General features: G+C 48.5%; 1 protein-coding gene across 1 annotated transcript in view; it reads right to left on the bottom strand.

The window, feature by feature from the left end:
- The window catches only part of LOC133352653 (protein jagged-1a-like), a 93,760-nt gene that overhangs the window by 50,526 nt on the left and 25,818 nt on the right, over positions 1-17,416 (bottom strand). Inside the window, exons 3-5 of the mRNA XM_061568424.1 lie at positions 13,871-13,922; positions 4,916-5,167; positions 2,007-2,067 (exon numbers count right to left, since the gene is read on the bottom strand). Of these exons, the coding sequence (XP_061424408.1) occupies positions 2,007-2,067; positions 4,916-5,167; positions 13,871-13,922 (365 nt within the window). The remainder of the gene's footprint in view (positions 1-2,006; positions 2,068-4,915; positions 5,168-13,870; positions 13,923-17,416) is intronic.

Genomic DNA, 17,416 nt, shown 5'->3' with positions numbered 1-17,416 from the left:
GGGCAAGAGAGAGGGCACTGCCCATGGGGTCTCCTGGCTCTGCACAGCGACTGTGAGAATGCCCTGCATGGGCACAACGCACATTCCACAGTGCCTCCCCCCCACCACCCCCCCCAACTCTCCACCCCCACCCCTCTACTCCCCAGAGGGCCTGACCTATGTTGAGTCAGAAAGGACATTGAGATGGAGTTGGAGGTGATGGGTGGGTGGTGGCGGCGGCGGCGGTGGTGGTGGCGGTGGTGCAGCGGTGCTGGGGGTATCGTTGATGATGGTGGGGGGTGCAAGCTGGACTGGGGCGGTGAGGAGGGTGGTGGAGGAGTGGAGAGTGGAGCATGTCCCAACCGCCACCACCACCGTGGCAGGCATTCCTTCGATAGAAAGCAAAACCTCGGAGACAGGGAGGCCTTCAGAGCCCTCGGAGCTGCTGTCCGTCAGAGTCTTTGGCCTGAATAGTTTGTGGCCGCGTCGCGTAGCGTCGCAACCACTCGAAGTGAGCCGGGGGGTGGGGTGGGGGGGGGGGCGGCTAGTTGCCGCAGCGATGGGGCAGGGCGGCTGTCACGGTGGGATTGACATCACGTACAGCTGGAGCCAGGGCTTCAGTTCTCATTGAATATTTTCTGGGTCACCGGTAGACTGGGGGTTGGTGTCACGCAACTTGCGGCAGCAGCAGCCATATTGAGAGGTATGGTGGATGTGGTGAAATATTTTCTAGTGAGAGCCAGCTGCATTAACGCCATGACTGGGGAGCTAGCGGTTGACTGGGTGACTCGCAATCGGAGAGTTCTCAGTTCAGCTCCCAGTTAAAGCTACATGTTTGTCCTCTTAGGCTTTTTCGGTAAAGTTAAGTAGGTAAAAAATCAAAATAAAATTAATAGAAGTATTATTTTATATTTTTTACCTACGTGACTTTACAGAAAAAGCCTAAGAGTATGAATCCTTGTAGTCACGAAAGCTTCAAATCTAGAATTACATGTTTGTCTTCTGGTTTTTTTGGGCGCCTGTGCACAAATTGATGTCCATTCCAATGCCACTAAGTCCTGCAGCATGCGCCAAACACAAACCAACTCGACGTCCCAATGGAATACCCTCCTCAAAAAAAGCATTGTTATAATTAACTGCATAAGCAAATATGTTTTCACACACCGATGATTCTAGCCCTTTTTTTATTAAAGAGAGACCAGCCAGTCTGCATTGGAGTTTGTCTGCTGCTTCGTAGCCGATTGGGAATTTCAGGAGCATGGACGTTTCCAAATGGGCGCGATGAGCTCTGAATCAGAGGTTAAAGACTCCGTAACATTATGGGGCAAAGAGGAAATCATTATGCGTGTGTGTCACAGCTAAAATCCCTAAGTTGTGAATGTTAGCTATGACCAAACTAAACGTTTCCTGCTGGTCACGGTGAGAAGCTGTCTTTGTTTTCCCAGAGCCACAGCGCGTGGGCCCCTCGCTTAGCCGAACCTTTCACTCAACATCCCCGGTCGGCCTTTTGCTCACTGGGAGAGGTCACTCCTACCACCTCTCCTGCATTCCGTCGTCTACAACTCCCTTACCCCCAGACATCTGTGCTGTCTACTCCCTGCCCCTGTTGAAATCCAGGCACAATATTCTCCCCGTCCTCCTGTGCGCCCATGAATGCCTGTTCCTTCTCTAACATGCAAAGTATATACTACGTGCATACGATGTGATCGCATCGAGAGGCTGTGTACATTGGACGTGTTGCTGCTGCATTGGCATGCCTCCTCTCTCCTACATGATGTACAAGTGCCCCCACTGTGTCCCTAAAGCATCGCGAACGTTAACACAAATGGACGCTAACGTTAACACAAATGTCATCGCATTGCATCTTGAGTCGATTAATTTGGCATAGAAAACGAGGATACGGGGGGGATGAGCTCAGATGCGATGAGCACTGTCTGCATTGGCAGTGGGTTTAAAAAAGTATCTATATACATTATTATTCCACACAACCGAAAATAAAAATCCGAGAGAAATGTTAAGCTACCTACTTGCACTCCCCGGGCACTTCACAGGCGCCGTGCTGTGCGCTGCATCCCTGCCGGCATATCGCTGCACGACACAGAGAGAGGAGGAGGCACAGAGGAAGAAGAGTCATTAGCAGCACGCCATCAATCATCAGTTCAACGCATTGACGTTAACATTGCAGATCATTTGTTCAAAAAAATCCATTTCTTCTCGAGGATTTTAACCGGCCACCTCCCCCCTCCCCCCCCCCCCCCCAATATCGAATCTTCGTCGATCTGGCTCATTCACAGGTGTCTGGTGACACGCGGACCAGGTCAGTTATTCACCGCAAGCGACGGCCGCTGGTAAATACGAGAAGCCAGACCACCGCGGGGAAGGTAATGCACTCGGCTCAGAGTGGGGGAATCGATGATGGCAGTGAGGCACTGTCTGATCAGCCAGGGGACGGCACCACCCTCTCGCGGCGATGCATACTAATTCTAGATTTGAAGCTTTCGTGACTGCAAGGATTCATATTCTTAGGTTTTTTTCGGTAAAGTCAAGTAGGTAAAAAATTAAAATTAATAAAAGTAAAATAAAAATAAAATAAAAATCACGACGTTTCGGAGGCATACTAAGTCATTAATAATCATAGACGGATGGATGGAGAGATATGGCAAGACAGAAAAGAATGATATAAAGTTGTGTTTCTTACAATTCATGTTGAATATCATTTTAAATTCAATATGTGCGCGTGACAAATGTCACGAATGAATGGATGTAAACATTTGCCCTAAAAGAAAAACGATATTAGGCAACGTTTCGGGCAATGCAGCACACATGAAGGGCCGTTGCTCAAAACGTCGACTATTTTAGGGCAGTGTTATTGCCGAGTGTTTAGCTTTTGCTCTTTGCGATCATACACCACTGCCAACGCAGTTTCGAGTATTAAAAAGCAATAGATGTTTTACATTATGCTAATATATTCAAGTAATTTAATACAAATAATTATCACCAGCCATGATCAATCCGCTGCTGGATGAAGGCCTCCCCAAAGCCGTTGGCATAAAAATCATGGTCTTGGGAAGCAACAAAATCATTATTATCCCTTTACTATCATGGAGCAAGTGTGGGTTTGTTACTCTGTTTATCTGTCCGGATTCTCTACTTTTTAAAAGCCCATTTTTCTAGCACGTAACATTAACACGTGCCATAAAAATAACGGTTCATACGTTGTTGTTTTTTTTTATCAAAAACATTCCTTCACGTTATTGTCTATCAATTTCTTACTTAAAGTAATTCAGATGTCACGAATTCTAACCGATGACGCCTGAACCTGACATTGAAGCCAGAAGTCCCACCAAGGCCTCCTCAGCACCGAGGAGGTGAGGTGCCGTGAGACGCGACATCTTCTCATCGTCGTAATAACAATAGCAGCAACTAATCATGCAATCCATTGATCTAGGAGAGCTTCACCGAGTCTCGATATTTTGTTTCGTGAGCATATTGCATCGGGCGTCGTTGAAAAAAGTGTTTTGTGAGGAGAGGGGATATCGGCAAAACCCAGAGAAAAGCCTCGTGCATGGCGGAGTAACACTTAAATAGGTTCATGATCCTTCGTTCAGCAGTGGAGTGACCATGGCTAAGCATGACGATTCAATACCATTTGGATAAACAGGGTGCTTCAAATTTTAGTTTTAACACTTCTGAGGATTTGCAACACCACCATTAGAAATGTGGCTCTGGAGAACACCTGGAGAAGATTCCAGGCACGCGTTGACAATGATGGCGAACAAATAGAGACTCTTAGACTTTTGAAGCTATTAACATACATTTGTTATCATGTTACAGTGTATTATGCGTTATTTCCCCATTAAATACGATAGTCCTATGTAAGTGTTAACATTTTTTTGAAGCACCCTTTATATTCCATCTAAACACAATGCCATCTCAAGACACTGAAAAACCAGTAGTTTAGATCGGGAAGGGCTGCTGGTATTCATGGGTTGCCATGGGAGATGTTATCTCCCTCGCCCGCTACGCAGGAGGTCATGGGTTTGATTCTGGGTCCTGACGATTGATGCCTGTACAGGATATTTGGAGTTCACGTGATATTTCCCCGTGGCCACATGGATTGTTCTCCGGGGTCCTCTGGTTTTTGCCGCCCACATTTATGAACGTGCCATCAGATGATTTGGCTGCTACTCTCAATCCCCCTACTTGATGATGTAAGCCACTTCGGTGAACAATAATGTGTGGCCAGGTCGCCTCTGAAAAATAAATGCAGCAAATAGCTCAGCTGACTTTACCTAGTAAAACAAATCAGTTGACCGTATTACTATCAGAATCAGAAACGGTTTTAATCGCCATGTAAGTTTGCACAAACAAGGAATTCACTATGGCGGGACGGTGCATACATTGAACAAGTAGGAATCTTAACTTATATAAAAGGTATACACTCTAACTATACTAACGTTACAAAGTATAAGTAATACCAAAGGGCTAAAATCTTTAAAATTATGAATAAGTAGACCTTATAAAATGCGAATGTAAAATGTTAATTAGCCGTATTAAACAATCTTAAAATACAAAAATACAAATAAGATTACACGTTGTAAGTATGGAAAGGTGTAATTATGTAGATACAATTTTATAGTAAGTGTAACAGTCATTTGAAGTGTAAAAGTCATTTTAAGCCCTTGGCCTTGTTGAGGAGGCCAACAGCAGATGGGAAAAAACTGTTTTTATGACGTGAGGTTTTGGTCTTGATGGACCGCAGCCTTCTGCCGGAGGGGAGTAGCTGGAACAGAGAGTATCGAGGGTGCGAGGAATCGTCCGCAATCTTCCTCGCTCGCTTCAGGGTCGATAACCACAGTGGTACAGGGTAGCCCACCTCGGCATTAATTCCCCCACCCCACTCCTCCACACACGCACATCTGCCATCTCGTCTCACCTTTCTTGCAGTCGGGTCCGGCCCAGCCCTCGATGCACACCTTCCCGCCGAGCCCGTCGCACGAGTAGTGGCCGAAGTAGTCGTTGCGGGGCTTGCAGAGGCGCGTGCAGTTGGCGCTGTAGTAGTGCGGGTCGCAGAGGGCGCGCACGCGGTACTCAAGCTGTGCGCGTGGGCCCGAGTGCAACTCCGTGTGCCAGAGCTCCGTGGGCAGCAGCAGCCCCGAGTAGGTGGCACGCGCGATCAGCTGACCCCCTGCACGCACGCAAAGACAAAGATTCACCAAACCACCCAAAAAAGATTCACCAAACCACTGAACAAAATTCACCAAACCACCCCCCAAACCACCCCCCCCCCCCGCGTTATAGCCTCAGCAGACTGTTGGGGCAAGCACCGATGAAGGCCGATACTAAACCATTTTGTTTTATTTTAGCAGGTAAGGCCCGCTGAGAGAAGCGACCTGGCCACAAATGATAGATCGACGAAGTGGCTTATCGCGTAGAAATTTGTAGCAGCCAAATACTCTAAACGCGTGTTGATCCTAAATGTGGAGGGAAAAACCGGAGGACCCGGAGAAAAATCCACGCGATCACGGGGATAACACGCAAACTCGGGGAGACACACGGGGGGAGACAGACGGGGGGAGACATACGGGGGAAGACACACGGGGGGATACACGGGAAAACACACGGGGAGAACACACAAACTCCAACTGCACAGCAGGAGTGAGGGTCGAGGTTGAATCGCCCAGCTTTTGTTTCCCCAGTGACGACGTTTACTGCACTTGATGGCAGTGAAAGCGGTGTATGATCAGCCAGCAGGCGTCATCATCAACATATGGAGAGACATAATAAATAATGTATCATTTAACATTACTAGATGCAGAGAATTGGCAAGAGAAAAATCATCATTGCTAGGGTACTCATTAAAGGCTAAGTTGACCTAGAAGAGGGCCTGGAATGGGTCAAATGTTTCTAATTGATGTTAGCCATGAGAGAGAATTGAACTCGGTTAACCAGGTTCATACGCCAGTGCACTAACTGCTGTACTCAGCCATCCTTGTGAATGCAAAAAAATCAATCTGACTTGAGCACTAATTCATTTGCGCAGATGGCCAAAGCCCCCACTGTGCGACCATCTGACAGAAAACAATAAAATCCACAGAATCAACTTTTTGGCAGAACATTTTAAAGAAAAAGAGCGTCATGAAATCAAAACCAAAAGTTTTAACAAACGCAAGCCTGGGTGGCTAATGTGGGAGTCATTTGCCGTTAGACAAACTAAAACTATTCTTCATTTGATTCTAAATTGGCCTGAATAATGTATTGAAAAGACAGCCAGAAAATGTTGCTATTTAATGCAATTCAATTCCCTCATGACCCAGGGAAGTTTTATAACAAAGTATACTTTGCTGAAGCCAACCAGTTAAATAGAAACCAAAAACCCTAGGCCAAGCGATGGGTGCTCTAATCCAGAGGCTCTTATGAGGAATTCTTGGAGGGCTTAGATATTCAAATAAATAAATAACTATACTTCATTTTTTTACTATTCTCCCCATCTTGCACTGATCATATTGCAAATAATAATATTATTTAATTTTCACTTGGTTGCTTATTGTTTTTATTATGCAAACATTAATATGGTTTAGAGTTTTAAAGGGAGCCACGCTGGGCCAGAGATTTCTTCTGCTGCTATTCTTTGATTTTCGATAGATTACATTAACCACGAGCTTATTTCATTTTTTTGAAACAAGCACTTTTAAACAAAGTTTGTTTTATTTATTGAGCTGGCTGGGTGATTCAACTGACAATGATCAAACTAAGGTCTCAAATCAGGATGAGCAAGTTGATGGTCCAGGCCCTATCACTGAAGACTGAATTAAAATATCTTAGATTTGTTGGCACGCAATGAACACTTTTCTTTCAAACGTAGTTCGATGATGTCTGCTTCAGCGTGCCATTCTCTAACGTGCAATTGATGCACTGCTCCGCAAGGGTTCCAAATGTAGACTTCATCTCTCTCGTGCCACGACGCCAAAGGCACAGCTGGAATAACATTCGGAAAACAGACAAACGAACTAAATGTCAACGCATGCCTAAAATATAATTCGATTTTCCAAGAGGCACAACGAGATGTGCACTGGCTGCTGTTTGGTGCCACATTCACAGTACCAGGCCTTGTGCCCAATGAGCAACTAGCAATGCGGTATATTGAATACAAGTTTAATGACTTCCAATTTCATGACTGCAGGCCCCTTTATCCCTTAGCAGGCAGCATTCTGATGCACAAGATGCACTTTCTCCCACTGTAATTTAAGGTAAAAGTTACGGGTTTGTCTGACAATCCGGTAGATGCGTGTTTGTGTGTGGCCATATTTGTATAATTGTGTTGATACCAGACACAACTTTGGAGTGTGCGTCTTACTTTATGGAGGTCCTAACAATCCAGAGAATATGGTATTTCGCGTGTGAATGGCTTTTTGAGATGGGAGTTGTTCTTGTTTAATTTCTAGCGAACCACGAATTCTGCATTTAAACAAGTCTGGCTTGAAATGGTTATACTACACAGACGCCTCGCTCTAAATCAGCTCGAGCCTCCTGTAAATCACGTGACTTTTGTGCGAACACTCCTACTCTGAACCCCTCCCCTCTCCCTGCTGCCGCCCACTGTGAAAACAGACGCCGCTTCCTTGAGCAGCAGCATTGAGGCCCTCTCACGTAGCCTCTTCCACTCGATACTGATCTCTCCGGACCCCTTAACTCCCATTCCTCCACTCCTTTTCCATAATTTTCCTCTCATTTCCCATTCTTGCTTTCCTCCCCCTTCCCTTTCCTGATTCTCCTTCTTCTTCACCTCTCAATGCGTTACATCTTTGACTCTGCACCCCTTCTCCGCGGTGGTGTACAGCCACGGGTTTTAAAGAAAAAAGTTTCCAGTTGAATACAAAAAGGGTGGCAATAAATATAACCGCCGTGAAAACAGCGCAGCGTTGCACCACAGTGGGCGCCAGCTGCGCGTGTGACAGACCTTCGCGGCGACCCGAGACGGACAACCCAAGCTCGCCCGCCTTGCTCACAGCGAAGACAAAAAAAGCGTAAATCTGCAAGTTAATGAGAGGCGAAAGGCATCGGAGCCGCGGGGAACGCGAGCACCGACTTGCCGGGATTTTTGTGATGATTGTTTACGCTGGAACAGTTAACTGACTCAGGGTATTGTGAGAGCAAAGACAAAGATCCCCCGTAATAGCCTGAACAGACTGTTGGGAAAAGTGCTGTTAGCGAGCACCTATGAAGGCCGGCACACGAGGCAGTGGGTGGCCAGCACCACGCCCGACCGCATTTGTCTTCCCCGTGGTGATGTTTTTTTACACACCGCACCAAGTACTCATTTGAGGCTGAGTCGACCTAGGGTGTGCCCAGGACCGGTTCAGATAATCGTCACTGGTGTTGGCCATGAGCGGGAATCGAACTCGGGGTGGTGGTTTCTTAGCGCAGCGCACTAACCGCTACGCCACCGTTCCCCGCAAACAGACACACACATCACACACGAGTGCTTTACTGTAGTCAGGCGAGGCAGGACTTTGACATTACGCTTTGCCTTGGCAGACATAAACCAGATGCAAAGTGTTACGGGCAGAAGCAATTATTGGCATCAGAAAACCAACATGGTGCCTTGGAGATTTCCTGAAAGAAATTGCTCGGCTTTGATCTGAGCGCACTAACTTGATCGACGAGTCAGCGGGGAGCAGCGGTAATGGCACGCGTACCGCGCCGCGCTCCTTGTCACATGCGTTGGATTGTTTGCGAAGCTGGTTTCTACCAACCAAGCCCGCTCGCTCGCTCGCCTATTCTGCGCACGAAATCGGCACTCAGGATCTGTTCGGAGCTAATGGTGTAATTCACTGCAGGCTTTCTTACCAAATAATCTCCAACATTGCCAGGTGCAGTTGAGAGGCAGAGAGTATCGCCGTGCGTTAGAGCCTCTTTAGGATCAACATGACATTTCCGATCTTGATTTGAAGCTTTCGTGACTGCAGGAATCCATACTCTTTGGTTCTTTCGGTAAAGTCACGTAGGTAGACAAAATAATAGATCACGACGTTTCGATCGCCACACGAGCAATCGTTATCACCTGAGGACGATTGCTTGTGTGGCGATCGAAACGTCGTGATCTATTATTTTGTCTACCCACGTGACTTTACACGTCCAGTTCTGCATGGGGCTGAAGCACAGATCCCAGCCGTCCCACCGCTCGATATTATTTTAACCATCTATTTTCCAACATTTGTTTTTATGACTCGCACATTCGACTTGCAATGCAGAGGTTTGCCGGTCAGATTCCATCTCCCGGCACGGCAGTTGAAACGATGGTGCAAGTTTCTTAAAATCTCTCCCCGACCGCCTCTGTCCACCCAGCGGTGCAAATGGATCCCACCGCAGTTAGTCGATCGACAGGTCACGCGCAGTGGGGTAAAGTGTGGGTACTCCCACCTCTTCTAAGACGTCTGGCCAGCGTGGAAGAGTAGGCCAAATATCCTCCAGGGGGGTTATCTTGAGCTTCCCCTAGCGGAGACGCTTCCACCAGCGATATTGCGAATAAACCTCAATAAAACCCATGCATACCTCCTGCCCGCGGGGTGACACCCAGCACTGCAATGTCCGGTCACGTCACGGCCTCCACGCCTACAACACCTGGCAAGCACTGGCCATCACCCATCCAACTACTAACCAGGCTTAAGCCCTGCTAGACGTCTACCCCTCCACACCTCCCCGATGGCATTGGCGTATTATTGGTCAAAAGTCACGGCCACACACTCACGCCAATACGTGTGGTCTTCTTTTTCTTCTTCAAAGCCAGAGGTCTCACTGTTGCATGGGGGTCGGCTGCTCAGATTGTATCTCTCCGCTTATGGTGGCTCCTACTCTGCGCCTCTTTTTCTCGTCACACGATGACTGCTGCGGGCGCATTCACCGCAATGCCACGGGCCGTCTGCTTCATGAGGGACGTTAAAGGCCCCCCCCTGACGGCATCTCCCAAGAGTGGGTCATCATCTGCCGGCGTCAGGGCCCGCTTTTACCAAATTCGCAAATCACACCGCAAATTACTAAAATCGGGATTATGCACTGACCAACACCACCCCCCCCCCCTTACTGGCAGACTGATGCCCCAAGGTCGCTCTTGCAAGTAAGACTCACCCTCGTTTTCTTGAGTTTTCACCATCCGATTAAACAAAATAAACCTGAAACTTGGATATCCATTGTCTTCACATATCGTTCCACGGCCTCCTTCTATGCCACTACCCTCAGCTCGATCTGTCTTGCTCGGCAGGAATCTGGACCTTATGCACTTCTAAATCTACATTGAAAACTCATTTATTTAAAACTGATTTTTGCGTTTAGTTGTCTTTGCCCCGCGCACGTCCGATTAGTGCGGTTGGCTCCGTACGGTGCGAAAAATGTTCAACATCCATTACTTTTTAGTTCTTTCGGTAAAGTCGCGTAGGTAGACAAAATAATAGATCACGACGTTTCGATCGCTTGCGTTGCGATCGAAACGTCGTGAACTATTATTTTTTCTACCTACGTGACTTTACCGAAAGAACCAAGGAGAATGGATTCCTGCAGTCACGAAAGCTTCAAATCAAGATGCATAAATTACATTATTTGTATTTATGTCATTGATTCCATGAAAAAAATCGAATTCCATCTCCTTGATTGACATATCCAACCAATCAAACCCCTTTTAAATTGTTGGCTTCCACTCGACAAAGCCTCCAATTTTATTCATTTATGCTCCAACGGCATCACGTCATGCTGACCAACTGGCAGGCGCCGGTGCAGGCAGCGAGGAGACCAACCGGGCCCAAAAGTTGCAACCGTTCATGAAATTCAAGAAGCTGGCGAAGCCTCAACAGGCCAACTATATAGAGGCTGTCGGCCGATGACATCACCGCGCAGGTATCTATTTATACCCCCACCCCACCATCCCGAGGGAGAGGCGCGTGGAAAGCCACCCCTCCCCCACCTTCCCCAAAAATAAATAAGCGACGGGAGCTCGTCTCTTGCGGCGTGAGTTGCAACACTCGCAGTCAACGAACCGCGAAGTTCGGCAACGGCTCCTTTGATTCGTCCATGCGCTCACACACACACAAACAAACTCGCCCAACACATTTGTCAATAAGACTGGCCTCAATACACCCTCCCCCCCCCACCCTAAAGTATATAATAAGGCGACTTATCTGGTAATGGTCCTTCTCTACAGAGATGCCAGGGAGGCAGAGTTTATTGATCAATGGGCGAGTGGCATCGTGTCCGGTAGAAAAGCTGCGCCGCTGATCGTTCAATTGCAACGCAAAGTATTGTTTGTGATAGCGGTCCGAGATGTACGGGCATTTCAAAGAAAATTGAGGGGAGCATTTGGAGGGCAGTGGTGGTTGGGGGATATAAGTCAGCATTGGTGTGGTGTGTGTGAGAAGGAGTGTGGATAGCACTGTTCGCTACGTACGGTGCGAAAAATGTTCAACATACGGTACATACATAGTGTGGATTCTGCTCAGAGTGGGGCAAATCAGTACAAGTAGAAGACACACAATAGACACACAAATGAGAACACTTTCTACTACACTGCATGGTCTCTCGTCCTCGCCTTAATGGCATCCCGACCTGATCATTGCAACCCTCTCTTTTATGGCCCCCCAAATCTCTTGTCTCCAAACACCAGACGATGCAAAATCGTGCTGTCTGACTTCTCACACCCACACGCGTAAATGAGAACACATCTCCCCAATACGCTAATCGCTCTGCTGATTCCCAATAGATCCCTGGATCAATTTCAAGATTGGACTCACCGCCTTCAAGACCATCCAATTGACTCGACCCTGACTACCTCTCTCCTCTCATCCCACTCTACTCCCCTCCACGCACTCTCCTACATTTCCCCCTCATTTCACTCTACTCCCCTCCACGCACTCTCCTACCTCTCCCCCCTCATTTCACTCTACTCCCCTCCACGCACTCTCCTACCTCTCCCCTCTAATTTCACTCTGCTCTCCTCCATGCACCCTCCTCCCTCTCCCCTCTCATCCCACTCTACTCCCCTCCACGCACTCTCCTACCTCTGCCCTCTCATCCCACTCTACTCCCCTCCACACACTCTGCTACCTCTCTCCTCTCATCGCAACCTGCTCCCCTCCATGCGCTCTCCTACCTCTCCCCTCTCATCTCACTCCACTCCTCTCCACGCACTCTCCTGCCTCTCCCCTCTCATCCCACTCTACTCCCCTCCACGCACTCTCCTACATTTCCCCCTCATTTCACTCTACTCCCCTCCACGCACTCTCCTACCTCTCCCCCCTCATTTCACTCTACTCCCCTCCACGCACTCTCCTCCCTCTCCCCCCTCATTTCACTCTACTCCCCTCCACGCACTCTCCTACCTCTCCCCCCTCATTTCACTCTACTCCCCTCCACGCACTCTCCTACCTCTCCCCCCTCATTTCACTCTACTCCCCTCCACGCACTCTCCTGCCTCTCCCCTCTCATCCCACTCCACTCCCCTGCACGCACTCTCCTACCTCTCCCCTCTCATCTCACCCCACTCCTCTCCACGCACTTTCCACTTTAGCAACCAAGGCTTTTTGTCGAAGCCCCTATTCATCCTTCACTCGGTGGGAGGTCACTCATTCTCCTCCGCCGCCCCCGTGGCTATCTTGCACCCTCAGCTCCCTGTTCCTGTTCAAGTCCAGGCTCGAGACATTTCTCTGTACTCCTCTGCCTATGGTTGAGACTGCCTGATGCAACCCAAACCACGGACCGTATTAGTAAACCATCGGAGTCTGCGCCGTTCCTTCAGCCGAAGGGGGGACAGCAAAACGACACGAACTCTATCACGAGCCCTCTCGTTGGGGCCACGTGACCTCGACATTGGCATTTAACTCCTGCACATATTTCCATCATAGGCAAGAATAGAATATAGACTGCCTCTCTGTGTAAAGTAGATATTCTCACTGGGTGTTCTCGGAAACGTCGTATTTTTTCTTCCGATAAACACTTCATGAAACGCCTCAACATTGAGCCACACAATTTGTCGAGAACGTGTCGAGAGGGTTCACTCGCATTTAAACCCACGGCTAAAATGTGTTCATTCGTCGTTCACTGTGTCACAGAATGTTGACACTGTAGCCGGTGAGGCGGTAAAACACGTGATTTTTTGAGTGATAAAATAGGAACATTCTATGAACAAGGCAAAAACCCAAGTAGATATATAATTTTATTAAATAAAATATAATTATACATTTTATATAGCGTCGTTAATGCAGAACTGCATCTCACAACGCTGCGCGAGACAACAGCAATCACATAAAACAAGAAACACATTTTGATTATTATCATGTGGAGAACATGGACAAAATAATAACCCAATAATGCTCTGACAAAGCCACAATATGTCCACGTGTTTCTGCGGTTTTAGAGGCAGCGTGTTACGTGGAATTAAGTAATAAACAATAATTTACAGCCCTTTGACAATCCAACGCAGCGTGACGGTTCCCCCACGGCGTATCAGCAATGGGAGATGTTTGACTATACTTCACCACGTTGGTCGGTACAGTTGAGATATCACTCATCGTGCCAGCAGTATGAAGTTTGGTTCTAACAACACACCATGACCAACGCGCCCTGGGAAAAGGGTTTCAGGTATCGCTCGTCACTCATGACAGTCGTGGCTGAGAATCAATCTTAGCTCGCTGGGTTCATAGCACAGTGCGCTAACCACTGCGCCACCATTCCCCCCCCCCCATCCCCATTTTTTGGAGTTACGCAATTTGAAAATCCAGTTGTCCTTGCTCAATACCATTGGGACGAGCGCATATGTTGGCTCAGGTTCTACGAGTGGTCTTTAAATACCCGGAGAATTTGCGGTTAAATGGAATAAGGTGGAATAAACACGTGCGAACCTTACCAGAAGTGCCGTTGTCCTGATCCCAGGCCTCCAATATCAGGGTGATCGCCCTCTGAAAGAGAAGCGACGGAGTGAATTAACATGCGCAATGGGCAGAGCGAGAGAGCTGACACGAGAAGTCTGAAAACGATGTTCATGAGTTCGCTATTTCACACAAAGTGAAACAACAACAACAACAACAACAACCCACACACAGCAGCAGCAATGATAAGTCGGTTCTCCAACATGCTTTCTGGTTGTGCCGCGCGTTGTTTGGTGCGATGTCCGACGTTTCGATCCCAGGTGCTGGGAGCTTCCTCGGGAACTGCAGAACAACACGCGGCACAACCCCGGGCCTAACAACAGCAGAGAGCTTACGCAGCGCAAGCCGCGTTCAGTTCTTGTCCATGCCGGAGCGTCCATCGCCGAGCATTAAAACATTTCTGTGCTGAGACTGGACTGCAGCCAGGGGGAGTGAGGGGTGGGGGGGTATATTTGCAAGGTTAAGTAACAGCGTGCTTCATACGCGCGCACAACTTCATAGCAACCGGCGTTGCCAAAGCAGCGTGCCTCGCGAATCGTATGTCATAATTTACAGTCGATTGTCAATCCAAAGCTGCATGATGAAAGGGCTCTTTCAAGCCGTGTTGGCTCGTGGGAGGCCGTTTGGCCATCGAGCCAATCATGCGAGAATAGATTTTAGTTTACACGGCGAGATAGATTTCATCCCTATTCGTTATTTAGCCTCCGCCGTCAGCCTGTCTCCCAGGGGTCGTGACGCTCCTTTGGATGATGTCCAAAAAGTCTCAACGGGGAGAAATGCGCACGAGAGGACGTACAGCAACACGTGCAAGGTGCTGCTCGACGTATCGTCGCATCGCGGAGACGACGCAGCGATGCACAGTGGAGGCATTCATCCAGCAGTGGATCGCTGACGATGACGATGTAAACAGGACTGGCAGTGTCTTGAGACTCCCCAATTTGTTGTCTTTCTTTCAACGTCGTCACGACCACGTGGGACATGTGGTAGGCTTAACGGCACGAACCTCTCTCCACACGCACGTGCCAACCAAACCCCGCACCTCCACCTCTTCGCTCCCCAACCCAGCCACGGGTGCCCCCCAACGCCGCCGTCCTGCACACGCCCCCCCCCCCCTCCGCTCACCGTCCGTTACCGCTACCGCAATGACGTTCACAGAGACAAAACATAAGATGTGGCGAGAGAGGCGAGTGAAGATGTCGCGCGTTGCACGACCTCTGCTCTCGCGTGCACGTGGCGCGTGTGCACGTGGCGCGCGTGCACGTGGCGCGCGTGCACGTGGCGCGCGTGCACGTGGCGCGCGTGCACGTGGCGCGCGTGCACGTGGCGCGCGTGCAGCGGATTACGCGGCGAGGCTGCGACCTCTGGGTGACCCAGAGGTTGAGGTCCTCCTCGTGTTAGTAGCTGCGCTGGCCACGTCGCTTTTAACTCGGGGCGGGGGTGGGGATGGTGACATGGGGGGGGGGATGTTGACAAGATGCGAGGTATATTACAAAAAAAACACCCGTGACATATCATGGGAAGAAGAATATCTCACTGTACCAGGACGAGAACTGCACTGTGTGAGCACTCTTGTTGTTGTTGTGGTTATTATTAGGCAACTGACAATGCAGTCGGGACTGTCCCAGGGAGAGTGAGATATATATTTCAGGGCGGCCACTTGTCAAAAAGAGGACCATCCTGGGAAAACCGGGATGGGTGGCAACCCCTGCACGTGGCTTAAAGATTGAACGCGTCGGATTCCGTCCTCTCCTGACGAGGTGGCCAGGAGATGACTGCACAGTAATGGATTGAATCCATCTGTGCGGAATTTGGAGTGTTATCCCCCCCCCCCGCCATCGTACATGTGAGGGATTTTCTCCTGGTCCTCCAGTATTCTCCCGCATGAAGCCAAACACTCATTTATGGATCTGGCCGTTTATCCCAATGCAAAACCCTGCTGTGTCTGGAGACTCGGTGAGCTTTTCCTGGACAAATAAAAGGTATTAGTATTATTATTGCTGTTAAACATACATCTGGTGGCAGTGTTTCTGTAAAATATTCAGGAGCCAAATAAATATATTCTGTGTTATTTTGGTTGGTTTTATTGAAGGCAATAAATAAGCAAGCGGGGAAAATATATGCGAAGATTTTGGTTAAAAGCTTCCAAGACGTCAAATAAAACCTGCGACTTAGTGGGCCGAGAATAGCAACTCTCAATCGTGAGTTTGCGGATTCAAATATGCGAGGTGGCCAGAAGATGTCAGTGCAGCGATGGATCCTTGAATCTCTCTGTGCGGAACTTTGATGGGTGACCACCAAGGCGTGTGAGATGTTGTAGGTGTGGGCTACGAGGCGGTCAGGAAGTAGCAGTGCTGAGTGATTGCCCTTGGTATGTGTGCTGGGTTCTCTCTTGAGTTCTCCCACACGAAGCCACGGTCTGATTAATGGGATTGGCCAAACATCCCAATGCAGAACCCTCCCGAGAAATAGCCTTGGGCTCAATGAGGCTTTCCGCGTTAAAGGGAAGTATTAATCTTAAATACTAGGGGGGGTTGACTTAACTCCATAATTGTCTATTGACTCTAGCGGGGTCAGTAAAATGTATACCAGCTGGTCAGATCTTCGGTGGCTAGGAGATGTTAACTCTCTTTCCTGGTATCCAGGAGGTCCTGGGTTCGATCCCGACCCTGACGCTTGCTGTATATGTGGAGTTTGCATGTTCTCCCTGGGTTCGCGTGGATTTTTATCCGGGTCCTCAGGTTTTTCCCTCCATATTTAGGATCAACACGCTTTAGAGTATTTAACTGCTATACATTTCCACGTGATAAGCCACTTCGTTGAGCTACCATTTGTGGCCAAGTCGCTTCTGAAAAAGAGCAATATAGCTCAGTAGGCCTTACCTGGTAAAATAAAATAGTTTATAGTTTACTTAGTCAGAGGCGAGCGGTTGTTATCCTTCAGACAAACTAGTCCCTGCCACAGGAACGTGGAATCTTCCCCCAACAGCTTTGAACTGTCAGTGAAGCACCGCCCAAATGTTCACGTTGAGCGCAGTGACAATTTGATCAGACACGTTGGTGACACCCTGTAATCGTGCCACATCGATTTAATTACATGACGTGGAACCACGCCCGGCTCACAAAACGCAAAACGCCAAACAATGCCTGAGTTTGTATCAACAGAGATAGACATTTAAGGATGCTCAACGAGATTCTTACGAAGCGACTTGGTGACTCCCTATTCTCAGAGGGGAGTGTTTAAAGTATCCTTCCACGCTGACCGCATGAGTTTGAGGGATGGCCAGACGCGGTGCAGCAACAACTGTGAACACTCGAGATTGGGCACAGCGGCGTTCTTATCATTTTCTCGTTCCGATGACGTACGTTTTTCTTCTGATTCCGTACACGTATGTCATTGGACCGCAACCGATAAGGGAGGGCGTGTGGTACAGTTTTGGCACCAGCTATCATAGAGTGCGGTTGTGTCGTGACAGTTATCTGCGGTTCGTACAATGTCTTAAAAAAAACGGCGCTATGCCTCGCTAA

Source organism: Lethenteron reissneri, chromosome 41 (genome assembly GCF_015708825.2).
Source record: "Lethenteron reissneri isolate LAM-NWPU_2019-01 chromosome 41, ASM1570882v1, whole genome shotgun sequence".
Classification (NCBI taxonomy): Eukaryota; Metazoa; Chordata; class Hyperoartia; order Petromyzontiformes; family Petromyzontidae; genus Lethenteron; species Lethenteron reissneri.
This window is presented reverse-complemented; position numbering and strand designations above follow the sequence as displayed.